Genomic DNA, 25611 nt, shown 5'->3' on the forward strand with positions numbered 1-25611 from the left:
ACAAGTGGTTTCAAAAAACAAAGCAAAAATTCTCTGTCCCTTCAGACTTCAGTAATTTATGCACTCCAGCATGTGATTTTTGAACCGACAGAGATGTGTTGACATAACCAGCAGAATGTGGCACCTGTCTCACACCTTAGTTGGTGGGTCAAAAGCGAGTAAAGCTCCCTGCAAGCGGAGGAACGGCCCTATCTCATCCTGGCCGAGGAGGCAGATCAGATGATGAGATGACCTTGAGATGATCTAAAAATAGATGTTGCACCCTGTGAAAAGAAGGCTTAAAAAAAACCTCACATTCAGGTCCTCAGTGACGTTGTCTCCAGAGCTTTAGATCTCAATCTTAGACCATGTTGGAAGCTTTGCTCTCATTGTCCTGGCAGTGAAGTACAGACACAATGCAACTACCTTGAAGAGCTACTTGAGCAATGAGCCCAGGGTGAGGAAGAACTTCTGGTGTGTGGTGCTGTGTATGTGAGAGCAACTTGGAGGGCTCCAGTTAAAGGGGATCCACATTTTTCCCCCCATCTTGCCTTTCCCATCTGTGTTCATGGATTCAGAGAAGGCTGCTGATCCTGGGATTTGAAATTCTTCAAGGTATGCTTCACATAGAGCTTTATGAGCTTATGTGCTCATTTCTTGGCCATGTCTAGTTCATACCCTTAGGGTCACACCTTCATTCACCTTGGGATTAGGAAAAGGGTGTCTTTTGGCAGGCCAGGCTCTGTAGCCCCAGCAGCAACCCAGTGTGTGCATCAGAATCCTGAAGTTACTGTAACTTGGAGCAAGAACAGCCTCTCCAGAAATCCTTTATTTTTTCCTCTGTTCCTTCTAAGAAGGAGGTCTCTTGACCTAAGAAGAGGTCTCTTGAGCTTCAGATTAGCATTGGGTCTTCTCCACTTGCCTCTGGTCACTCAAAGGGATGCTCTTTCCTTGTTGATGGTGAGCACATGGGATGGGGAAGCTGATTCTGGACCTTGGGAGCACTCTGGGCTGTCTGGGGAATGCCTCTTGTGCAAGGGGATCATCTGGGTTTGTAAAATAAGGCTTCCAGGCTTGATGCTTCTCCCCCTACAGAGCCTGAATGGCAAAGAAAACAACAGGTCAGTGGCTGGCATGTTCCTCTGGGGGTGCCGGAGCTTTTGCAGGAGTCAGTACCCGCGGGCTGTGCGCCGCATGCCGATCTTCCCGGCTGCATTCCTAGAAGGAAATGCAAACTATCCAGTAATGGTGGAGGCTCGGAGCACAGCCAGGGCACTCGTGTGTTCTCGAAGGATTCGGCCCAGGCAGAGAGCTTCAGTGTGCCTGTTCCCCTCTTGACCTCTGCCTGCTTCAGCAGGGTCACGTTTCTGCTCTCAGCGGTGGCTGCGAGGGGCAGGGGGTGAGGGCGTTTCATGTGTCTGACACCTCCACGCTCGGCATCTGAAGTGGCAGCTGGAGTGAGGAGACTGGGGTGGGCCTCAGTGCTGCTGTGTCCCCTCCCTGCACGTGTCCCCTGCTTGGGGACAGAGTCAGTGGCATGGAGTGAGGCTGCAGGGTTGTCATTGTGCCAGCAAATGAGGCTCAAGGCTGCTTGGCCTTTTCTGGTGGGGATCTGCAGCTGGAGAGCTTGAATCCAACAGCTGGGCCACTGACAGAGTGAGGAGCACCTGGTGGTGGCCACCTCAGCACCAGCTCAGGGCTTGCATTGGTTTGCTGTAGGGCCAGCCTGGCTTGGGGGAGATACAAGCTGAGAAAGTGATTCAGGGCCACCAGCCCTGGTGGGATGCTTTGCCATCAGGGCAGGATCCATGCTCTACCACCATGAGATATGGTCAGAGTATGTCCGTCTGATGTGCAGGTGAGGATCAGAGGGGGATTGCTTTGGTGCAGGAAAGTACTGCAGAGATGGCCAGGAAATATTGGAGAGGACAGGGCTAGGAAAAACAGCTGAAATGAAAATTGTAAGCAGAGGGGGAGATTTCAGAGGCAAAATCAAGCAGTGTGAAGGAGGAGTAACTCAGAAACACCAATAAGTCCAGACAGCAGCTTTGGGTTTTCTGTCTCACAGTGTGGATCCAACACCCAGCAGCAGTGAGAGCACAGGGTCCAAGCCATACAGCAGACCTGAGAGACCACATTAATTTTCTCTGGTGTTAGGGTTCATGAATGTAGGGAATTATTTGAATTGATTTTAAGAGAAAGACAGGATCAGTGTGTGGTGTGCAGAAGGAAAGCTGCTGTCTCATATACATCCTTTAAGCCTGACTGAAAGGTCTAGGCTTTGGAGGCAAATGTTGGATTCTTCCTAAGGGCAAAAGCAGTGTGTGGCCAAGGAAGTAGAGGTGGCTGATGGAAACCATTGCAGAGCCAGAGATGGTGGTTATTAAAGTCTTTAATTAGAAACTTAAAGATAGGAGAAGAAGTTTTGAGGAATGGCACTGCCTGAAGGGGCTTAGAGGTATCCTTTGTGCATCATTGGTGAAGTCTTCCCCTTTCTTGGGTAAGGAGGAAGAGGTTTTGGCAGACCTGGTGTCTGCAGCTCAGTAACTGGAGCAGCTTGAGCAGCACTTGGGCATGGCTGGGAGAGCTGCAGCCCTCAGCCGAGGAGACATGGTTGGGGAGGTCTGTCTGCTCCACTGGAACACCATTGGGTCACACAGTGTCAGCAGTGCTATTGAAAGGCTTGTGATACATTTCTCAGACAGAAGTGGGAAAAGCCACAAAACCTCCACTGTGTCACAGTGAAGAGGCAGCTCCCTTTGAGGACAAGCTAACTGAGAGTCAATGTGAATCACCAGGAGGCCTGAGGTCCTGCAGGGTCTTGGAAGCTTTCTTGGAGGAGAGGACCATCAGAAAACTCTTGGTGGGAATGGTCCCTCAGGCTGTGGCATGGAAAAATCAGATTTGCTTATGCAAAAGCCATAAGGAGCCCTCTGCCTGATCTTTTTAGATGTATTCTTGACTGCCTTGAGCCCTTCCTTCAACTCCTGAGCTAGTACTGCCCTTCACCCATCAGCTCATCTTGCTCCTTGTGCCCAGCAAGCCAGCTGTGTGGTCGGCTGTGCAGGAAGTCCCAGCCTGCTTGTCCTGTCACACTGAGCCAGGGCTAATGTTTGAGGAGTCCTCAGGCAGTCTTTAACTTTGAGGTCATCCCATGACAGCATCTGGAGGGCAGCACTGGTAAATCTATTTGAAATTCTGCCTTCCCGCTGAGGAGGAGGAGAAGGTCATGTCTCCAGGGGATGTGTGTTCCTGGTTGCTGAGCTGTTATGAATTTAAGGGAAAATAACACACCTGAGAGCTGGAGAGAGTCTCTGGTGGCAGCTCTTCCCCTTGTCTTGCAGAGCTCCTGGGGTTGCTGAATGACCTGAGAGCACATGTGGTGCTGGACAAGTGTCTGTGAAAGATGTCTGGACCCAGTTCTGGTATTGGCTGGACCAGAGAGCTCTCAGTCACCACACTGGGAGCAAATTTGGTTTCGCTTGCACCACTGCTGTCACATAGGTGTGAGTCTTCAGGCCTCCCTGGAGGCTCCATCCAACCTACCTTCTCTAGAAAAAAAAATGGGAGCTCCCAGTTGGAGCTTGATTCCTCACTTTGCTGCTATTTTTAATCCCTCGTTAGAGTTCATTTCCTTTCTGGTGCCTGGTTATTTTCTCTCTGAGGTTTTCTGCTGTTTGTTTATTTGTCTGTGTCCTCCTCACCCCCACCCCGACCCCAAGCTGTTCCTTCATGTCTGTTTTTTCTCTGGATGCCAGAGAGGCAGCCTGGAGGCATTCAGCAACACCACCACGTGCAGTCATGAGATGGCCCTTGTGAACCACCTCCACGATGGCCAGCCCTGCTCCAGCTCTGCTCCAGCCCTGCTCCCTGTTGCTGCAGCTTGGCTGGCTGGCACAGCCCTGCCCAGCACCACCAGCCCCGGGGCCAGCACAGCTGGATCCTGAGCCACACAGTCGGGTGGGATGACCATGAGGAAGATGCTGGCAAGGGGGACTACCTGCATTCCTGGGTTGCTTTCACCATCAATTTATCACCTCCAGGCCCTGGTTAAAAATTGTAATTATCCCCTTTACTTTGTGTCACCTTTCTTGCTCTGGGCGAGACCCTCTGGGAGTGATGCCCACCTAATGTATCTCCCCTTCTTCGGTTCAGGAGCTTGGGCTTGGGATGCACCGATGCCTTGGCACAAGGTCCCACCACCTCCTCAGTCCTGGAAACCTGCTGCTTTCATAGAATCATTCCAGTCCAGTCCAGGTCTTCTTTGTCTTCATGCTGGGCAGTTAACTTCTGAGCAAGGTGTTGAATTTTCCATGCCTTGCTTCACTGTGTTTTCTAATTAGTAGATTTTTCCAGTCCTCATTTCTCAGTCTTTGTATCCAGCTGGAGAAGTCTCTTTTGGCTGTCAAACAGTTAAACCCCGAGCCTGCAGCGAGGGAGGGGGTCCTGCCTGGGTGTGATGGATTGCATTTTTATCTCTGTTTTTACAGCCAGTGTAAACGGGCGGGTGAAACACTCATTCCACTCAAGATGTGCAACGGTGTTTCCTTAAATCTGAATCCGGCAGCACCAAGATCCAGCACATCTGAAGCAGGGCTCTTTGGAGCAGGAGTGCTGCTATATGAGAAATGTGTTACGCAGGCACTGGGCTGTTTTACATGCCGTTCCCTGCTCCTTTGGAGCTGAGACATGGAATCACTTATCGGCTGCGTCACAGAATGTCGTGGCCGAAGCCCCCACAGTGTGAGCTCTGGCAAGGGGAAGTGGACAAATCCTGCCATTAATATTTCAACCCGACGCAAATCGCGTTGTTTGCTCTTAAATGTTTATCCAGCTCCCCGGCGTAATTGGGCAGCCCATTATCTGCCCGGTTGCATTGCACGTGTGGGAATCTGCTTTTACAGCCCTCTCTCTGAATCTTTTATAGGACAGCAGAATACATTTAGAAGCAAATTCGAGTTTTATTTGGAGGCGCGGGAGGCACGTTACTAATTTGGCTGTGGCCCGAACCCCAACGTGCGAAGTGCTCAATGTGTTGCGTGGGAGGAGCAGGTTTTATTTAGCTGCAGGCTTCTTTCCTTGCTGCTTGGGCTTTCCGTCACTAATACTATGTGCGAGCAGCAAGCGCTGAGGGTAGCCCTGGGAACCCCAGAAAAATGCAGCCTCTTCTTTGCTTCTTTTTAATTCCTCCACCATTATTTGTCATGGGGACCTTGGTGATGGATGAAGGATGAGCTGAGCTGAAGTGGGATGAGTCACCCCAAGCATCCATGGCCTTTGGTCCCCATAGGTGCAGCCAGGGGACAGTGTGGAGGTATCTGAGGTGACCTGGCCTGTCTGGATAGCTGCAGCTAGGAATGAGGGGCAGGATGATGGGGAGAAGGATATTAAAAGTTTAAGCATCTGGGATACCTCGGTGATGGGACTAGATAAGTGCTCGTGGTAGACAGATTACTCATTGGTTCCTGATAGGGGATAATCACTGGCTTGCCTGCTCTTTACTGCAAGATGAGGACCAGGTTGTGGGAGAGAAGGAAAAGGCACTGAGGCAGTCAGGATGGACTGTCCCTGGCATGGTTGTCATGGCTTATGGCAGGGCTTGGCCACTGACAGTGGAGGAGAAGAATCAGGGCACGCACAGGGCTGTGGGCAAAAGCCCTCATACTCGTCTAAGGGCCATGATTTCCTTTCTGCTGCTTCAGCCTCCTCTCAATTATGTGGTTATGTTGACTATAAATTATTCTGCAGAGAGAGCAGCAGCATCCTGTCCCTTCAGCATGATGCCGGCAGTGCCTAGAGCTTGGTGGAACCACTCTTGGGCAGCAACTGTTAGCAGAAATTAAGGGAATTTTGTAAAGGACATTAAATACAAATAGCTGTATCTTTATCGGTTCAGGAGAGTTCTCAGCCTTTGCTGGAGGAGCAAAACCCCTCGGGTTGATGTCCTCTCGCTTACAAGCCAAGAAGAGACAGTCATCCTGCTGAGCAGGCATCCTGGAGCTACATTTTCATGAATTGCATTTGAGCTTCTGCTTCAGCAATGCATGGGGTTGGGGCATGCACAGCATCCCGAGCTGTCTCCATGTGAAAGCAATGTCTGCTCCCCAGCCAGATCCTCATCAAGTGGAGAAGAAATCATTAAGATCTAGTTGAGAATAATTTGGCTACAGCATCCCTTATCTGTCCATGCATCTCGCTCTTTCCATGCTGAGCCCCCTTTCTCACTCAAGAGGGAGACAGGGTGGGAGAAACAGACCAAAGTGGCATGGAGCATACTCTAGCCACCCCTTCTTGGCACTGGTTTTCCCTGAGGAGTTTCTGCAGAGTGGGACTCTAAAGTGGGGAGCTGGAAAGCAGAGTTCCTGTTCCCTTTTGTCCTCCTGGCTGTTCGCTAGATCTGTTCTGCTGCCAGTCCTGTGAGCCCAGGAAGCTGGGACATTGCTGGGAGGTAGGGCAGCACTTCATGGAGGGAAATGGGAATTGAAAGGGACAAGGCAATGGGAGGTAGATCCAAGCTGCTGTATAAAGCATTTGTGGGTTTTTTTCTTTTTTTTTTTTTTTTCTCTTCTGAAGATGAAATACAGCCTGTGAACACAAGTGTGTCCCTGCCAAAGGCCCTGCTCTACTCACAGTTTGCTCTTTGAAGGATTATTGATCCTTTGCTCTTTCCAGCAGAGGGTCTCTCCCGGGCAGGTACACTGACGCACAGGGATCGTCTCCTGTCCTAAACCAAATGAGGGGCAGGACCAGGAGTTTAACTCAGGGCTCTGGAGCCCCTACACAGTGGTATCTTACTTGCACTGCTTCTAACATGGAGAAGGGCTTGCAGGAATTGGAGCTTTACTGATGCTTAAACAAACCAGTGATGCGGAGCAGGAGGAGGAGCACCCCAGGCAATCTCTGGAGCCCAGGGAGTGCTCGGGGCTCTGCAGCTGCACTGCCTGCTCCCCCAGAGCTTTGAAGGAAGGCAGGTCCCTGCTCTTCCTCACTTCAGGTGGGGAGAGGGGCTAGCTAGGCATTAGCCCTGTGGTCAGGATCCCTCCTGATGGCTGCTGCCACTGCTGTGGAAGAAGAGCATGATGCTGCCATCAGGGACTCACTGCCTGGGAACCTGGTTGGTTTTCCCTTGCCTATGCTGATACAGTAGAGGTGGGTCCATATAGAATAGAGGTAGGCCTACTTCTTGCTAGTGGGACTGTTGACCCTGCTGCTATGAACATGGTTGTCTCTTTTCTCCTCCCTCCTTGTCCCCCCAGGTGCTCCTGACCCCACTGCTGGGGCCAGCATCGATGATGAGAACTGCTGGCACTTGGATGAGGAACAGGTCCGAGAACAAGTGAAGCTGTTCCTATCTCAGGGAGGATACTATGGCTCGGGGAAGCAGCTCAACTCCATGTTTGCCAAGGTGAGGAGGAGCTGACTGCTCTCTCCTGTCTCCCCTTGCCATGTCACGTAGCCAGCAGCTCACTGGCTGCCCTGGCTGGCTGCCCATCACAGCTGGGAATCTCTGCTCCAGTGCCTTCTCACCCAGTCGTGGAGCAGGGAGTTGTAATCCAGGCTCTCATCCACTTTCCTAGCAGGTCCCTTTCTCCCATACAATGGGCTTGCCATGATCCCTGTGCGAGGGAGGGATTTCCCTCATCTCCCCATCAGCACAGTGGGGGGGGAAGGCCAACCATGCAGAGCCTGCAAGACCATGGAGAGGTGGCACCAGCCTACAGGCTCTTCTATTTCTTTGCACAAGAGCCTTGTTTTCATGTTCTTTATCACTTGATGATAAAGCCTGGGCTGTGGCTGCTACTCAGTTGGACACCCATCCCTTGTATGAGGTTATAGCATATGACTACACATGATACACACATATATGTATATATGTGTATATATTTACAGCCTAGACCCCCAGACTGAGTGACTGGTGAGTTTGCCAGCCACGTGACCATGTCTTAAATGTGGTTTGACTCACAGAAGCCATTATTTCTGTCCTTTCCAGGTCCGGGAGATGCTGCGCATGAGGGACTCCAATGGGGCCAGGATGCTGACATTGATAACGGAGCAGTTCATGGCTGATCCTCGGCTCTCCCTCTGGAGGCAGCAGGGGACAGGCATAACAGAGAAATGCCGGCAGCTCTGGGATGAGCTGGGTAAGGGTCACTGTCTTGCAGAGAGCAGCAGAAGCATGGCTGCCTGGGCTTCCAGGCCAGCAGTCATTGTCCCAAGAACCTTTGGTTCTCTTTTTTTGGGGCAGAACCCCTGAGACATGCCAGGAGCTTACTCTGTCCTGTGCTGAGGGAAATCCTAGTGGGACAGCTGGGTCAGACCCTAGCTACACAGTTCAGCACTTTAAACCAGCCTCTCTCCTCCAAAACGATCAAGGGTGATGGGTGTACAGAGTGTGGCTGCTCCCCTACTTGCAGCAGCATGGTGTTTGGTGTGCTGCCCCAAAACCTTTGCGAGGGAGGACCCAAGGGCTAGTGAGCCCCATGGGTGAACATTGCCTGGACATTGAACTGCTGTTTCTGGAGGAACTATATTCTGGAGACAGGTTCCCAAATCTCATCCCATCTTGGCAGGTTTCTCCCTGCTCTGGTGCATATTTCAGGGGTGAGGGGGCAGGCTGGCCAGCACAGAGCCTGGCTTTAAGGGAAATGAAGTTCTGGGTAATTCTAGTTAAGCACCTTAGACACCAGCTCAGCTGTCTGACACCATAATATCATTAGAACAAACATTTAGATGACGTGAGCCCAGGGAGGTTGATTGTGTGGTGCAGTTAACCCAGCAGTTCTGGACTCTCTTGGATATCTGAGGTCTTGGGTGAATAGTTTGACTTGTGCCATAGTTTACAAGTGAGTTTGAGCTTCTCTGGAACCTGCTAGTAGGAGATGCTATGTAAAGGCAAGGACTCACGGGCCAAAGGGATGTTGTAGAACTGGAAGAAGGATGAGGGTTGTCCACGGCCTCGAGCACCTGAAACTGAAGCTGGAATCACAGACCATCCTTCCAAGTGCCCAACAAATGCAAGCATTTATTTTTTTGTTTGAGACTGGAGAGCCTGACCAAACTGCACAGACAGGGGTTGTGATGTCTTGCTTCTGTGCGAAAATCCCTGGATGGGAATAACCATGCTGGCTCTGGAGAGCTTGTCTGCGTTTGCTTGCCAGGAAGATAATTCCAGGATTTTGGGATGCTGCAGCTAGATGGTTGGATATGTGAGGATCCTGGAGAGGTGGCAAATCCATCAAGCCAGAATTCTGGTATGGAAGAAAGCAAATACATTGGTGAAACATGTATGAACAGCATCTCGGGAGGCCTGGACAGAGGAATCTATTTGCCCAGAACTACAGTTCATTTGGCCAGATTTCAAAACTACTATCCAAACCTAGTGCCCCTCTTCCCTGCACACATGAGGTGGGAGTGGTTGCGTTTCAGTCCTGGCTTAACCATACAAGAATGAGATTGGTCCATGTAGTTTTGGTTGACAAAGTGGAAGGAGGCAACAGCACATCCTCGACAGCAGATGGCAAGGGAACATCAGGGCCATTACCAGGGCTGGATCAATGTGACAGCAGATGAAGTGTGGTGCTAGCCAACACACATCAGAGTGAGTGGCTCACCTTCAGTAGGCACATCGTGCTAAAGAGAAGCCCCTACAGAGGACACAGTGATGTGCAGCAGCTCCAGGGTAGGATGAACATGGACTATACACAGAGCTCTTTGGATTTGTCCCTGGGCAGCATTTGTTGTAGGAACAAGAGCATCCCTCTGAAGGAAGGCTGGAGGCATGGAGGGACCAGAGCTTCAACAAGTTGGTGGTGTTCACCAGTAAAAGAGCATCAGCAGTGTGGAGAATATTACCAAACCATCACTGGTAATGGTAGCTGGGACATGTAGGGTGGTGAAGGCACGTTGTCTGACTGCCTCTGGGCCACGGATGCCAAAGCTGCCTGGCATTACCACTGCTGCCAAAGGGAGGGATGAGGGGCCTGTTGCCAGCTGCCGTGGGAAGCCTCAGCACAGTCTGCATTCCCCTGCCACGTGGAAGAGAAAAATGGGCCTCTCAGAAATTATTTTGGGCACGTGTTTAATAATTAATCATTGATTTTAGCAAAGACTGCATCACAGACCTGCGTAGGATTGGAAGATCAGCCCTAAAGAAGATTGTGGATTTATGCTAGGGAAAATGTAAAGGATTTTACAGGATTTCAGAGTTTAAAAAAAAAAAGGGGGGGGGCATCATTTGCTTGCACATGTGTACTGCCAACTGAACATCTATTGCCCCGTCTGCTGGGGAGCCAAAGGAAAGCCCTGCTGGGTGGGAGAGTTCTGTGGCGTGGGAGTATTGGCCCTGGCGCATTAGTACTTACGATTAAAACCTAATTACAAAAAAGACGAAAAACCAGCTGAAGTGCAGCCTGACCTTAATCTGCCTGGAGACGGGTTTATTTATCTCGGCCACTTGTTTACAGTGGGGAATTTCAGCAGATTAAGCTGGGGAGCGACCCTGTGGGAAACAGGAGAATTTCTTTGATGGTTTGGAAACTTGGGCGCGGGATTGGAACGTCTGTCCTCTCCGGGGCCGGCAGCCGGGACTGCTGGGCTGGGAAGGCTCCGACCCCCACCCCCCCATCCCTGCACCCAGCCCCGTCATCAAAAAGCATTTTTGTTTAGAGGCTTAGCTTAATCGTGATCTGCTGCTTTGTTCCCCGCTTAACCTCCTGCTATCGGAAAGTTCAGATGAAGGTTTCTGCAGCATGTGAACAGACAGGGAGCCTGACCCAGCGTGGTGCTTCGTCTCAGGACAGGAGTCACTTGTGCTGTCAGCTGATTTCACTTGACTGTAGGGCTCAGAAAACCTCTCTTTTCCATCTTCCAGATAACTATTGCGGCTGAGACAGATGCGAATGCCTCTTCCTTCCCTATCCCCATCTCCCCTCCAGATCTTCCCTCTGCAGGATTGCCCAGGGGCACAGTGTTCTGGCAGGCAAATGATGCCTCTAAGGGCTCCCAGAAATAGGATGCAAAGTCATGAGGCTTCCAAAGATTGCATCTTAGTCAGGCTGTGGGAGCCAGAAATCCAAGGGACTCATCCCATTCCTGGGGGCGGTGGAGCCAGAGCACCAAGGCTCATTACCACCTGTCAGCTGAGCTGCTGTGTGCTCCATCAGAGGCGTGAGCCGAAACTGCTGGAGGCTGCTTTTGGCACAAGCAGCCCAGGAGTGGGAGACGAGGGGCAAAGACAACAGGTGGGAGTGCTGGTGGAAGGGGATGCCTGAAACCAGTCAGAACCCCAGGATGCCCAACACCAGGAGCTGAGCACAGGATTTAGCTCACGCCCACCCAAGGAGGTGGAGGTTCTATGTCCTCAGGGTGGCAGTGGGCAGGCACCCATGGCTCAGCAGTAACCAGAGCCTGAAGGAAGACTTGTTTTCTGGGTCTGAGACCTGATTTTTTCAAAGATACTGTGTCCATGCAGCCCCTGTAGAGCCTGCAAGAGCCTGTAATCAAGTGGTATAGACCTGTTGTGGTAGGGATGGGCCCTGAAAGCCCCAAAAGGGATTCAAAGGAGTTCTTCTCTTGTATATGCATTAATCACTGATATTGCAGCTCAAAAATATTCCCCTCTGTTCATCAGGAAGGAGTTGGTGGGGTTTCCTGGGAGCAGCAGAGCTGAGATGTGGCTGGAGCTAGACTGGGTGAAGGCTGCTTTGAATATTTGCTGATCAGTGCCTGTGGATCCTTTTCCCATGCCCATTCCTGGATGCAATGCTGCTGCCACCATCTGCATTGTGATGCCATGACGTCTCTCCTGCCAAGCTGCTCAGAGGAGCCAGACATGCACAGCCTCCACACCTTATTAATGATTTCAACCAAACCTGTCCACAGGTCCCAGCTGTCAGAGGACAGGTCGAGGGACATGAACCCCAAAAGCACCATCAAGGCTCACTATAACTCAGAGGAATGGGGAGATACCAGCGTGGAGCTGGAATCAGGACATTACCGCTCAGCCTGATTTTGCCTTGTGCTGCCTGGAATAGGGACCAGCTGCTCTGGGTGCCTGGGCTGCAGTTGCAGCCTCTCCTGGGGATGTTTGGCTCCCCAGCTGCACAGCCACACCATGGAGCTGCTACACAAAACACAGCAAGCAAGGGAGGTGGTTTGGGCAGGGGGAGGAATCCCCTCACTGGGCAGGGGAGCCGTATTGGGTGATGTTGTCCTGTTGCTGGCTGTCACTTTGGGTTGGGAACTATGGCTCTGGGAGTAATGGAGAGGTGGCAGAGAGCAGAGCAGCTCCTGGGCAGGCAGAAGGAAGGTGCTTCAGCTCTGCTGAACACATGGAGGAGATGCATGGGAGGGCGTTTCTGCAGGAGGCTGAGCTGTCTCGGGTGCCTGGCAGGATCCAACATGGGCTACTCAGCCTGGGGACATCCCTGGGGACACGGCATACCATGGCTGTGCCAGCACAAAGCCATCCTAATCCCATGGGTCAGGAACAGGACAGGGGATATGCTGTATTCTGGAAGCCATGCAGGGAAATTTGGTCAGAAATGCAATTAGCTAAAGCAGATTTCATGGGTTTGTGTTTATTTGGTTTGCTGCAGCCCTTTTCAGAGCAGTGGGTGGTTACCAAGGCTGGGTAAGCAGCACCAGCATCAACCCTGTCTTATGAAAGGACGAGTTGGATCTCAATTACCACAGATGTCCTTGGGCCTGGTTTTGCCTCTCTTGCAGCAGACAGTGTATCAGGACTGTGAGGTCCCATAGTTGACCTGGAGGGTGTCAGGATCGGCTTCCTAGTCATGGGCACCTCTGACCAAGTGCTTACACCTTGAAGGGCTCCTGCCTGCAAGAGATCAAGCCAAGCTCCCGGTTCCTCTGCTGGTTTCTCTGTGGCTGGGTGCTACTGGGGATTAAAAAAAAAGAAAAGGAAAAAAAAAAAAAAAAAAGGAAGAAAATACACCAAATCTCCTTTTTAAACAGTTGAATGCAAATGGCCCGAAGAACAATGGCAGATGAAATAGCATTCGGAGCAGGCTTTAAAGCACTTGGAACGTGGGTAGGATCAAAATCAGGTTAGTCTTTGGAGATACAGACTCTGCAGCTTGCCAGGGTGTTTTTAAGCACGCTTTGATGTGTAGTTCAAACACTAGATTTGTCCTGGCAGAAACAAGCACTCACAAATCCATACGCAGTCGCTTTCTCCTTCCCTCCTTCCCACTGTCCCCCATCTCATGAGATTATAATTTAGCTTCATTACAGAGGAGTTTTACTTTTATTTAAAAACTGTCTAAATCCCCCTCCTGGGTCTGTGCATTATGCTGAAATGAGTTTATGAACACCGATGAAACCTTGCAGCCCCTCAGGACGAGCACAGCAACAGAAGAGCTTTGCCCCACAGCTATGGTGGTGGCACCTCCTTGATTTCTTGGCTTTGTTTAGGGGCACTGTGGGTGTGCGTGGTGTTAAACCCACACTGCAAGCTGGAAGAGAAATCCTGCTGGCTCCGGCAGCTGCGCAAGTGGGGTGAGATGGACGTCTGTCCCCTGGAAGATGGCAATTATGGTAACGAGCTTCCAAACATCACCAATGCGCTTACGCAGAGCTCCAGTCATAGCCAAGGTGAGTCTGGGCAGGGACTGGAAATCCAGTGGGTGGCTGTGGAGGTTGGGTCTGGGTCAAAACTCCTCCCAGAATTGAAAGACCTCAGTTCCCCTTGCTGGTGATGACTCTAGGAGTTACAGGAATACAAAATATTTATCTTGACAGCCTCTGGGTTTAGATGCACTTGGGAATGTTTGGCTTTTTGTTACGTCTTGGGTGAAGCCACCTGTATTTTAAGCACCAAATTATAGGCCATTTCAAAACAATTTGACCTTGGGGAGTTTAGACATCTATGGTCTGTGGAGGCTTTGGTTATGGAGTTTAACAGAAAACCCCTGCTGCTTGAATTTAAGTGTAGCTGAGCATGGAAGCCTTGTTTGTAACGTGAGAGTGAGGAGATGGAGATGATGCAGAGCCCCTTTCCCAGCCCTTGAGCCTTTCCTATGGCCTTTGATTCAGTTGGTAGATAAGTCATTAGCCAGGAATGTTAAACACAGTTAAAGTGAAGAGCACCACATAGCAGTGTAGTTATGGGGTTGTTCTTTCATGCCAAAATATTTTCTCAACTCCTGACAAAACATTTGATCCCTTTGAATTTAAGAACTTTTCTCCCTTCCTTTTGTGGGACATAGACAGGAATTGAAAGTTGCTGCTCTTATCATGCCTCCATCTGCTGCACTGGAATAGCTCTTTGTTGTATTATATGTGGCCAGAGTGGGAAGAGGAGAGGGGAACAGCAGCCATGCCACGAAGGAAACTTCATTCTTCTGGGTGGGATCAGTTCCTCCCTCAGTGGTTGGGGAGCATGACCACACATCCTGGCTGCTCACTGTGCTTCCCTGTATGCATCCTTGGGGAGCAGCTTAATTTAAACCTGGCCTTGCTCTATGTGCTGTGCCAGCCTGGGACTACCCCCTGGTGTTCCCAGCTTCACTGAGGATTCACTCTGGGATTTGGGACAGGTTGCTGGGGCTGAGCAGGTCACTATTTTAAGACAAGGGGAGTTTCCAAAGTGCATGCCAGAGATATATCCCATTGTTCCCACCCTTCTGCCTCTCCAAGCAGGAGACTGAAAGCAGCACGGATCCTGGAGGTGTCCCGGGGTTAATGTTTGTGCATATGCAAATACTGCTGCAGATTGTTGTCAGCCCCTTTTATTACTGAAGGAGACAGCTGATTCCTGAAATCCTTCCTGGTAAAGTGAGCAGGTTTGGTTCTCTACGTATGAACACCTGTTTAATTTCTCCACCTTGGGGTGTTTGCAGCATTCAGGCTAATTGCTTGTTGCCATCGTTTCCAGAGCGTGTTTATGCAGCCTCCCTTGATCAACTTTGAGCTGTGCCTTTTGTTTTCCCCTCTTGAATGCATTAAACTCCGCCTGTCTGGTGCATTGCAGGACCCAACATTAAGCGTTGCATCCCCTTCGGTGCTTCCTATTTTGCAGCCTACCTGCTGTGTTTGGCCTTGATGATCCAATAGCAGGATTGCTCAGGACAGGCCTTTTCCTCCTGACAAACCATTTGTCTGATCCATCTGGACAGAGTGAAATGCTTGTCCAGTATTCTGTAGCTTCAAAAATGTCAGCAAAGTTACAGAGAAGCTCTGAAGAGGAGCCACAGAACAGGGATAGAGTTTCCTCCCTTCCAGCCCTCCCATACAGCCAGATGTGGTTGCTGGAAGGCAATTGCTCCCCCCATCTCCTGGAGGCAGATGAGACATAGTGGTGTAGCTCCCTTGTGGCTTCAGGTGCTGCTGATTGAAGCAGCTGTGGTTCAGTGAAGCTAGGACTTTGCAGTGGAGTGAAAGAGGAACCACCTCAGAGTGGAACCACCAGCCTGTGGTGCTTGCAGGGCAATAATGCTGAGGAAGTCCAGTCCTGACCCCTGCATGCTGAGCATCACAGGGGTGGGAATGTCCAGCCCCACGTTTCAAGGCATCGCCCTTGTGTGTGACAGTGAATTATTGTCAGAAACCAAAGGGATGGGCAGTCCCTGCCTATGTTCTCACCTCTCTGTCCAGAGAAGCTGTTCAAGCTGGTTACTTAGCACTGCTGTCTCAGGAGAGGACAGTCTCCAGCAGAAATGGAATGGGCAGCAGAGGTGCCTAAAGGCAAACTGCTGCAGCACAAGAGGCAGAGCCCCTGTCCTCAGCTTGGAAACAGCTGGGGTGGGACTAGGTGGGGCTTTGCTCTCCTTGTAAAGACATTGTTCTGCCCGTAGAGGTTGTATCTGGGGCCAGGAACAGGCTGACCCTGCCCCACCAAGGCCACTGACAGTTTTTCTTTTTTGCAGACTCTCTGGCCAGGCCCAGAAGAACTGTGTTCACCCGGGCCATCGAGGGCTGTGACCTCCACTGGCAGGACAGCCACCTTCAGCGCATCATTAGCAGTGACTTCTACGTTTCTCCCTCCTACCAGCGGGAGGGTGAGAGCCTCCTCTTCAACTCCCAAGGGCAGCCACTGTGGTTAGGTGAGCATCCAAACCCTTGCATGGTTGTTTCTAGGTGCATATTGTTTCTAGGGGAGAAGAAACCCCTGTTGCTCCCCTGCCCCTGTTGTTATGGGAGAAAGAGTCCTTGCAAGGGTCTGCATCCTAGATTCAAAGTACTTCTCTGGCCCTTAGCCTGAGGAGTAGAATGAGTGGAAGAACTTGATGCCTTCCCACACCCCAGCCACAGTCCTTACACCAACTCCCACATCTTTAGAGCCTGAGTTCCCTTTGGGCAGATTGGACCAGGGTCATTGTGTCCTCTTTTCATCCTGCCAGTGTTTGGCTGTCCCCAGTTCAGGCTCTTATTGTTCCCTGCACCAGGGGGGCTTGGACATACCAAGTCCATTCAGAGTTGTCTGGGGAGCACAGCTGTATCCTCTGGATCTTTATTTCCCTGCTCTCATCCTCTCTGGTCTTCTTCTAAAGGCAATTATCAGGCAATAAAATTAAGCCTTGTATGAGCTTAAAGGCATACTGGACCAGTCAAGCCCAGAACCCTCCTGTGTTGTAGACCTTTACTCCATGTTCCTCAAGCCACACAGCTTCTCTACTGCAAAGTTGTGACCCTGGGCAGATCTTAGACCCACAGCAACTACGTGTTTGGGGTGAGAACTAGTGAGACAAAGGAGTGTCTGGTGTGGCTGTCTCCCCCAGACTGACCCCAGAATGGAAGACATAAGCGCCCTACACTTCCAGGAGGGTGGATGCCTCATCCTTACAGCCTAAAGATGAATGTATGGACATGGAACAGGTCAAACCCCAGCACTGCAGTGCTGTCCACTCCAGGAGTTGGGAGTCTGCCATCACCCAGCCAAATGGGAGGACAATATTTAAAGGCATTCAGAGATGTTTGTGGAGCAGCAGGCACTAAGTTGCTATTAAGACCAGGAGATAAGTTTAAAAAAGGCTCATGTGAAGACTGCTGGTACACCTCCACTAACTTAGCGGGAGCAGGAGAGTTACTCCAGGCAGAGTTTTGCAGAGCTGCTGGCAGTGGATCTCCTCCCTGGGCAGCCAGAGGCAGCAGTGGTATATTAGTGCTTCCATGGACTCCATCTAGCAGGGATGTGGTGGCAACAGCTCCTCTGTCCCTAGCATAATCTGGATTCTGGTGATCCCTTTGGCCCAGCTGCTTGTTGCATATTATTTTTCTGCTGTATTTTCTGTGATTTTGGATTTTGCACTTTTGCTTTCCTGGCACCCCTTCAGGGACTCTGTGCTGGGAGAGGAGTGTGATGCGTCAGCAACTTGAAGCGATGAATTCAGCGAGAAGCTGAATATTTATTTCATCCATTTAGCAAATGAACAGAGGGAGGAACAAGAAGCTCTTTTACAGATGTGTTTGTTCTGAAACCTCTTCCTTGTGTATTCCTTGCGGGTGACCTTTGGGATTTGGGAACTCCATTTGTGGAGGTGGTTATCCACATTTCCAAAGCTTTCTGAGCAATTCCAGAAATAGAAATTACTCCTCTACCATAATTCTAGATCTTCTGTGTTTGTGTTTTTTCCCCCCCTCATGGTAGGACATTTTGCAAGAAAATGGGTTTTTCACTGCTTGTTATGCAGCATGTCATGTCATCTGCTCCTGCTAATTTCTCAGTCATAATCCTCTCCACAGTTGCTTGTGATTTCAGGTGAGCCATAAACAGCAGGAGCAGATGAATTCCTAAGCAACTGTGGGTCTTAGGGTGAGGGGGGAGGTTCATACAACTGTTCCTAATAATAGAACACCAGGTAGGAGAACCGCGTAAGTCATGGAATTTCTGCAGAGCTGGCTCCATGGAGGTGTTAAGGAAGCAGTTCAAAATGTCACCCCCAAATCTGCCAGTGCCCCCAGTGCAGTGCTGGATGCATAGCCTTACCCCATGTATCACCTGTGCCATGAGAGCAGGGAGAGGTGTTGCATGAGATGCCAAGAAGTGTTTGGGTGCACAGCAATGAGAGAAATGTCCATGAACCGTGCAGAGTTTAGGAGAAACGACTGGCAGGGTTGTAACAGCCTGTGTTTGGAGCTGTCATATTGCAGCAATGGTGTGTTGGAAACACTTCCACTAGATGAGGTTTGTGGAGGTGGGGGTTTAGGTACTGAAGTGGTTGCTGTGTGTTGCATGTGCTAGGAATCCTGTTACTATTCCTGGTTGGCATCCCTGGTAGGCATCCCTGCCAGGAGCAGGGAGAAAGGGATGATTTCAAGGCAGGAGCAGGAGTTCAGCTGGGGCATGGGGTAGACCGGTGGAAGAAAATGCCCCGAAGCCTGGTGCTATCAGGTTCTTTCCTCTATCAGTACCGTCCCCTGAGTTTCTGTGCTCCTCTGTCTCAAGCCATGCCCCTATGTTTCTCCTTGCTTTGCAGAACATGTCCCAACAGCCTGTGCCCGAGTGGATGCCCTGCGCTCCCATGGCTATCCCAGGGAAGCTCTCCGACTGACTGTTGCCATAATCAACACCCTGCGACTGCAGCAGCAAAGGCAGCTGGAGATATATAAGCATCAGAAGAAAGGTATGAGTAGAGTTATGGAAGAAGCATCTCAAAAGGTCCAGCTGGTTGAGATAGTCTTCTCCACCTCAGAGAGCAGTGCTGCCCCATCAAGAGCATCAGAGGCTGACAGCAGGCAGCGCTGTCTCAAACAAACTTAAGTATCTGATCACTTGAGCCAAACTGGGTTGGTACCTACCTCCTGACGACAGAAAGGTGCCTTCATGCTGAAGCAGGGGTGTTCTTATTCCCACTGCTTACATGCCTTACATGTGATTCCCACGTTTAAGAGGAGCTGCTTGCCTGCAGAGCTGCAGTAACTGGCTGTACCAGCTACCTCCACCTTGTATACACTGAGCAAATGGTATCAGAGACAAGACCAGTGTTTCTGCTTTCCCAGCTGGCAGAGAGCTGGGCTCAGTTACTGCAGCACTGCTGGTCATCAGTGACTCCTGGGCCTTGCTAGCTCAGCCAGCTTGTGATCATCAAAAGATGGAGCTTTTAAGACTCGCTGAGAGTCTTTGTCATCTCCAGAGAGATTTCTGCTTATGTTTCCAAAACATTTAGGCTACTATTGCAAATGAGTCCTGCAGGTCTGACTTTATAAACCCTCATCATGGGACTCTGCAGCACCTTGTGTCCTCCTGGATAAGAGGTGCCTAACCACTGCATCATATGTGGCCTTAGGGGCACCTTTTTTCTGTTGGGTGCCTGCTTCATCTGAAGTCTTTGGCAGCCTATGGAGCGGCTGCTCTGAGCTGCTCCTTGCCCTCACAAACTACTGTGCCTGAGTCAGCCCTGAAGGTTCCCATGTCCAAAGTGTGTGTGGTAAGAAAAGGCATTTGGTCTCTGGATGCAGAACTCATCTTCAATTTCCTCATTTTATATTTTTCTTTTCTGTTTTGTTTTGGGTTTTTTTGTTTTGTTTGTTTTTTTGGTTTATTTGCAGAGCTGCTGCAACGAGGAGCAACAACCATCACCAACTTGGAGGGCTGGGTAGGCCACCCTCTGAATCCCATTGGCTGCCTCTTTCTCACCCTTACTGAAGCTTGTAGATTAGAAGAGGAAAATTGCCTTGAAATTTCAGGTACCAAGTGTTCCTCCTGGCTCTCTTCCTGGTGGCTGTGGCTGAATTGAGCCTGGGAAGCAGGGTTTGGGTACAGGCCTTAGGCTTAGGACTCTCAGGTTCCACATCTATCTCTACACCTTTGCAGCAGCAGCTGTGGCAGAGGTGCTGTGCAGAGAAGGGGGAGATAGTGCCCTGAGTTTTCCCAGCCAGAGCAGAGCAGGAGAGTGGCTTAGCAGACCTGGCCCATGTGGCTGGCTCTGGTGTCAGCTGTGCAACCTATTGCACAGGTCTCAGGTCTTCAGTATCTCCTGGTGAGATCAGGAAGGAGGGTGAAGCCCACACCTCCCACTGAAATCTTTTAGCCATCATCTCTAGGTGAGCAAAGGCAGGCAGGAAGGGAAGCATGGGTCTTGCTTCTGAAGTTGAGAGGTTTTTCTCTCTGCTGTGGTTCACTTAGGAAGGCTCTTCTAACCTCACTGCATCACTCCTCTTTCTTCCAGATGCCGGGGACTCCAAACCCCCAGTGTATCAACATGTGCCCATTGCCACTGGCAGCCAAGACAGCGGCGAGTCCTACCTGTCCCTGGCCTTAGAGGTGGCCCTGATGGGGATGGGTCAGCAAAGAGTAATGCCTGAAGGCCTCTATGCCCAGGACAAGGTGTGCCGCAATGAGGAGCAGATCATTGCCCGGCTGCAAGACCTGGAGCTGGACCCGGTGCTGGTGCAGACCCTGCGGAAGCAGTGCATCTTGCTGCTGGAAGGTGGGTGCCTGGTCCATGTAGCTGGCTTCTCTGTCCTAGCTGAGTGCTGATTACATCTCCAGGGTGCCCTTTCCCAAGGTTTGCACCTGCCTGACCCCGTCCTGCTTCACCCTCTGTGTTATGGTGCTGAATATATAGGATGGCTGCTCTGCCACATCATCTGTCAAAACAAGAGTTTGCTGACATCCCTGGGGTGAGACCACCTCAGAGGTGTTACAGAGAAGTGTGCTAAGCATGTGGCCTCAGCTTCTGAGGGCTTTTGACCTGAAAGGGTTTTTAGAAAAGGAAAGAGCAGGCTTTATCCTGTATCCAACTTGAATAATGCACCGGGGAGCTGCTGAGTAGATCCTCAAAGCTTTGAGGTGGTGCAAACCCCAGCCTCAGATCCTGTGCTAATTATGGCTGATGGGCTCTGCTTCTGCCTAGGTGGTCCCTTCAGTGGCCTGGGAGAAGTCATCCACCGTGAGAGTGTCCCCATGCACACCTTTGCCAAATACCTGTTCTCTGCTCTGCTGCCCCATGATGCAGATCTGGCGTACAAGCTGGCTTTGCGGGCCATGAGGTTGGTGCATGTTTTATTCTGTTTCTGCCCTTCAATTTTGGCTGCCTCCTCTGTTTCCCTGGGAAGCTGGGATGCTTTGCAGCCCTCAAGCAGGGATGGGATAGAGGCGGTCTTAGAGCTTGCCATCCCTGGGATCATTCTGTGCAGTGTGTAGTGCTGCTCAGGCACCAAGCAGAAATGCGAAGAGACTTCAGCTCTCTGGTTGATTCCTGGTTTTCAAGCACCGTCTTCAGGGATTCACGTGGGCCTGATAATATCTCCTGGACCAGCTCTCTGTCCAGCCCCTTACCGTGGACTGGACCATTACTTGCCTGTCCTGGTGACAGGTGTGCTCTGCTGGAGCAGGTCCCAGGCAGGCATGATGCTGTCATCTGCCTTCTGTCTACCAGGCCTTGGGCACCCTGCAGACCTCTCAGCCCTCAGGGAGGGCTGTTATCCAGTCACAGTGGGGCAGATAATTTGCCCCAGGATTTTGCAGGGCTGGGTGGAGAGCATCGTTCCATTATGTCCTGCATTAAAGCCCAGCGCTATCTCTGTGACTGGAGATGGGGCCAATGCCAAGAGCTGCTCTATCTCCCTTCTTGGTGCATGGCACACCTCAGACATCAGCCTGTGTACTGCAGTTTTTTGGCAGAGGCTGGATGGGTCTTGAAAAGGTTCTAAACATAGAAAAGCAGCTAAGGGCCTCTGCAGTACCTGGGTACACCATGCCCCACCAGACCTAAGATCTCCAGCCTCCAAGCAGGAATGGAACTGAGTGTCTAGGAGGGGTCACCATCTCTTAGTGCCTGTCCCCTGCTCCCAGCTGGACCCCTTGTGTCAGGATGTCTCTGACATGGGCTGGGAAAGTTGGACTTCTGCTGCCCTGTGCCTACCCCAAGCCTACAAGTGAGGAAAGCAGAGACACTTGGGTGTTCACTTTGTCCAGGGGAACAGTCTCCCTCTTGCACACCTTGGCTAGACATTGAGTTAGTGATACCAGCACTAACTCATGGGTTTAAAAGCCAACATGGTTTTGTCACCATGGCTGGCAATGCGAGACTACTGGTCCTCTTCCTCAGGCTTCCTTCTCCCCTGGGTTTTCCAGACTTTTACATATCCCCACAAAAGCAGGTAACCCAAAACGGCTGCAGAGGCCCTGGAGAAAAAGGCTGCTCCTTCTGATCACAACTAGGCATTTTTAAGAAGAACCAGATGATAAAGCCAGGGGTTCTGCCGGGTGCTCTGACATGAAAGCAGTGCAGAAGGAGGAGGAATTTTGCCTCTTTTTTTTTTCCTGAGGCATGTGCTTTTCCTTACAAGTTTATAAATCACTTCAGGATCATTCTCCTCCTTTCAAGTTGGTCTCAGATTGATCTCTGTGCCCATGTGTTGAGCACGCCACCTCAGGATTGCCTACATGTGCACAGCAGCAGGATCCTTTCAAAGGCAACACTGCAAGCATCTGCCTGCAGGCAGCCCCTGTCTCTCCTTGCCAGTGCCTCGGGGACAAGGGGCCAGGCCACAGCTGGGATGGGTTCTGATGTTGCCTTCTCCCATTTACCCTTCAGGTTGCCTGTCCTGGAGACCACAGCACCGTCTGGTGATGTGACTCACCCCCACCACCTGGTCTCGGTGGTCCCCAGCAGATACCCACGCTGGTTCACCCTGGGGCACCTGGAGTCACAGCAGTGTGAGCTGGCCTCTACCATGCTCACAGCAGCCAAAGGTTGGTGGAGGGGTTGCTCTGGGATGGGAGCAATGGATTGATGTTGTATAAGAGCCTTGAAAGGGGTTTTCCTGGAGAAAAGAGGGAGCTGTTGCTTCTGCTGGCCTGGGAACAGCCCACTTCAGTCCAGGATCTCTGGGGCTCTTGACCCAAAGGGTCCCAAGGCTTATGATCCAGCAGGAAAGGAGAGAGGGTTCCCAGGAGGTGCAGCCAACCCTGCAGGGATGCCAACCACAGTGCTGGATATCCTGCCCCTGGATTATGCTGAACCACGCCTGCCCTGCAGCATGGGCAGCTGCTAGATCAGCTAACCCTGCCAGATGTGTTGTGGGTTTATACCATGGTTTAGTTTGAAGCTGCTTATCATTTACCTCTGGTTTGTCTCCTTCTTCCCTGTGGTAATGGTCTTGCACAGGCTGCAGGAGGGAGAAGACTTCCCCATGCACCAAAACCTGTGTGGCTTTCAGCAGGGCTGGATATGGGAACAGCTGTCCTAGGTGGGACACTTTGGTCCCAGGCTGAAGCAGGAGGAGGCTTGTAAAACACCTCCTTGCTGGTCTGCTGGGCCTCTTTGGTTCCTGCCTGAAGGAAGGCAAGCACAGGCTTTTCATTAAACACTCCTCTGTCCAGAAACCAACCCTACCAGGGTGGTGAGTGTCCTGTGCCCCATAAAGGTCCGTGTCCTAAGTGGTGACCACTGCCTGGTGCTGTCCCACACAGTCTGCAGCAGCCTCTGGCCCCCAGTGCTGAAAGCCTGAGGGGGAGTGTGCCGTTTCCTCCATGAAGTGGAAGGTAAATTAGTTGTCAGAAAGCTCCAAACTTGCTGGCTCAGGAGCCTTTTCTCTCCTTCCAGTCCTCCTCCTCTTGGCTGCTTTTCCAGGGCTGATGATGTCCTGCTTTGCAGTGCCATGATGGAAAGCTGGTACATGGCTTCTTCAGTTTCTTCCCTCTTCCAGCACCTAATGGGGATGAGGATGTAGGGGCCACTGGATTGCCTCTGTTTTTCCCACCATCCCCTTCCCCAGGTGTTCCCCCACCTCAGCATGTCCTGATGTGATCCTGTGTCCTCACAGCCTCTCTAGCCTGCACCCCTGTGAGCTGCTTTAGGGAGTCTTGGATTTTGGCAGCAGTGCAAGCAACTGCTGTGGGTGGCAGGTGGTATCTTTAGCTATTAGTCACCCAAGATGTCTCTCTGTGCCCAGCTGCAGCACGAGATTTTTCACACTGCTGAGTGTTACTTGGTTGTCTTTGCATGAGGTTTGTTTGCTCAGTTTACAACTATGGGAGTAGAAACATGAACCTGGAACAAAGCAGAAGGACCTTATGTGGCATTTTGGCACCTCTGGTCTGTACCCATGCCAAAGATCCTTCTCCCTACCCCATGTGCCACAGGGTTTGACAGGAGGATTTCCTAAGCCAGATGCAAGATCATGATATTAATATGCCTTGATAAGTTCCTTTCTCAAGATCCTGCCCCATCTTCCTGTATCCTTCTAGCACCCATGGCTTCTTGTGACAGGAGACCCACAGCATGGCTGAGTGTTGTATCTTCTTTGGGGGTATCTCAACCTGTCTCAGTTGTAAGACCTGCATGCCTGACCTGTGACATCCAGGACTACCAAGCCTTAGGGAGTCTGGGTGACCCTGGCCCAGCCATTTATTGCCTTGTAGAGGGAAAGGACTTAGTAGGCAAGACAGTATGTGTGCAGCAAGCAGCTTTTCTTCCTCTTTTTACTGCTCCTAAATAAAGACCTTTCTGCAGCCTCTCAGCACTGGGCATCTTCCCAAACCCCTCCTTTGTTGGGAAGAGTCAGCTTTACAGCTGTCGAACTTGAGCCCAGGTTAGAACACTCAGGTGCTTGGCAATGTCTGCTAATGCTCTGCAATGTGTCTGGGATCATTCAGGATTGTTTGTCCTCTGTAAGAGGACGATCTTGAGCAAGAATAGTTATCGTAGGATGTGTCACCTCCTGTTGGACTGCAGGTACTGATCCAGCATCCTTGAATGCATGTTTAGAGGGGCTGACCTCACTGAAGGGGCTGTTTGCCACTTGGTGCAGGCAGATGAGGTTCAAGGGCAAGGTGGAAAGAGGCTGAGCCATCTGACTGTTCTTGTCTGCACCCAGGGGACATGCTGCGCTTACGCACAGTGCTGGAGGCCATCCAGAAGAACATTCACTCCTCCTCCTTGATCTTCAAGCTGGCCCAGGATGCATTCAAGATTGCCACACCGGCTGACAGCAACTCCGATACAACACTGCTCAATGTGGCGCTGGAGCTTGGGCTCCAGGTATGGGATGGTGCTGGGGGTGCTGGTGACCCTTCTGCCCCACATGCTGCAGCAGCAATACTGGTGATGATCTTCCACCAAGCAGGTAGTCCTCCGTGGAAGGATTAAAATCATCCCTGTGTGGCTCTGAGGCAAGAGAGCTCAGCTATAGAACTGTCCTGTGCCTGCTGCAGTTCAGGTGGAGGCAAGACAGCACTGGGGAACTGTGAGCCAGTTGGGCCAGAGGGATTTTTGGGCAGCACCATTGTGTTGGGTGGCCTTGTTGGGGCCCAGTGGGACAGACAGTCACCCCAATGTTTCCTCACAGGTGATGCGCATGACCTTGTCCACCCTCAACTGGCGTCGGCGGGAGATGGTGAGGTGGCTGGTGACGTGCGCTACTGAAGTAGGTGAGTGCCTTGCTGCCCCGGGGGGATCCAGCCTGTGTCCAGTGGGAGTGGGGTGGCTGTGGACGTCCCGGGGTCATTCATAGCCCTGTGAACTTTCCTGGATCTCCCATTTCTTCCTGGGTAATTGGATGCATTCCCAGAGTGCCAGTTAGCAGGGCTAGAGCCACAGTGGCTGGGTTTAGGACTTGGGCAGGTCCCCTATACCTTGGCCAGGACAGTTGTGTTTGCCATGCTCTGCAGCATGGCAGCCCCAGGTAGCTTCTGCCAGAGTTAGGTCCTCTGCCCTAACCCTG

General features: G+C 51.2%; 1 protein-coding gene across 1 annotated transcript in view; it reads left to right on the forward strand.

Moving 5' to 3' along the window:
• ZSWIM5 (zinc finger SWIM-type containing 5) overlaps positions 1-25611 on the forward strand; it is a 97708-nt gene that overhangs the window by 69476 nt on the left and 2621 nt on the right. The window contains exons 3-13 of the mRNA XM_071750295.1: positions 7236-7384; positions 7970-8120; positions 13414-13593; positions 15867-16043; positions 18417-18563; positions 19489-19626; positions 20109-20369; positions 20796-20931; positions 22482-22639; positions 24766-24929; positions 25237-25318. Of these exons, the coding sequence (XP_071606396.1) occupies positions 7236-7384; positions 7970-8120; positions 13414-13593; positions 15867-16043; positions 18417-18563; positions 19489-19626; positions 20109-20369; positions 20796-20931; positions 22482-22639; positions 24766-24929; positions 25237-25318 (1743 nt within the window). The remainder of the gene's footprint in view (positions 1-7235; positions 7385-7969; positions 8121-13413; positions 13594-15866; positions 16044-18416; positions 18564-19488; positions 19627-20108; positions 20370-20795; positions 20932-22481; positions 22640-24765; positions 24930-25236; positions 25319-25611) is intronic.

The sequence above is a fragment of the Heliangelus exortis genome, chromosome 8, assembly GCF_036169615.1.
Source record: "Heliangelus exortis chromosome 8, bHelExo1.hap1, whole genome shotgun sequence".
Lineage (NCBI taxonomy): Eukaryota > Metazoa > Chordata > Aves > Apodiformes > Trochilidae > Heliangelus > Heliangelus exortis.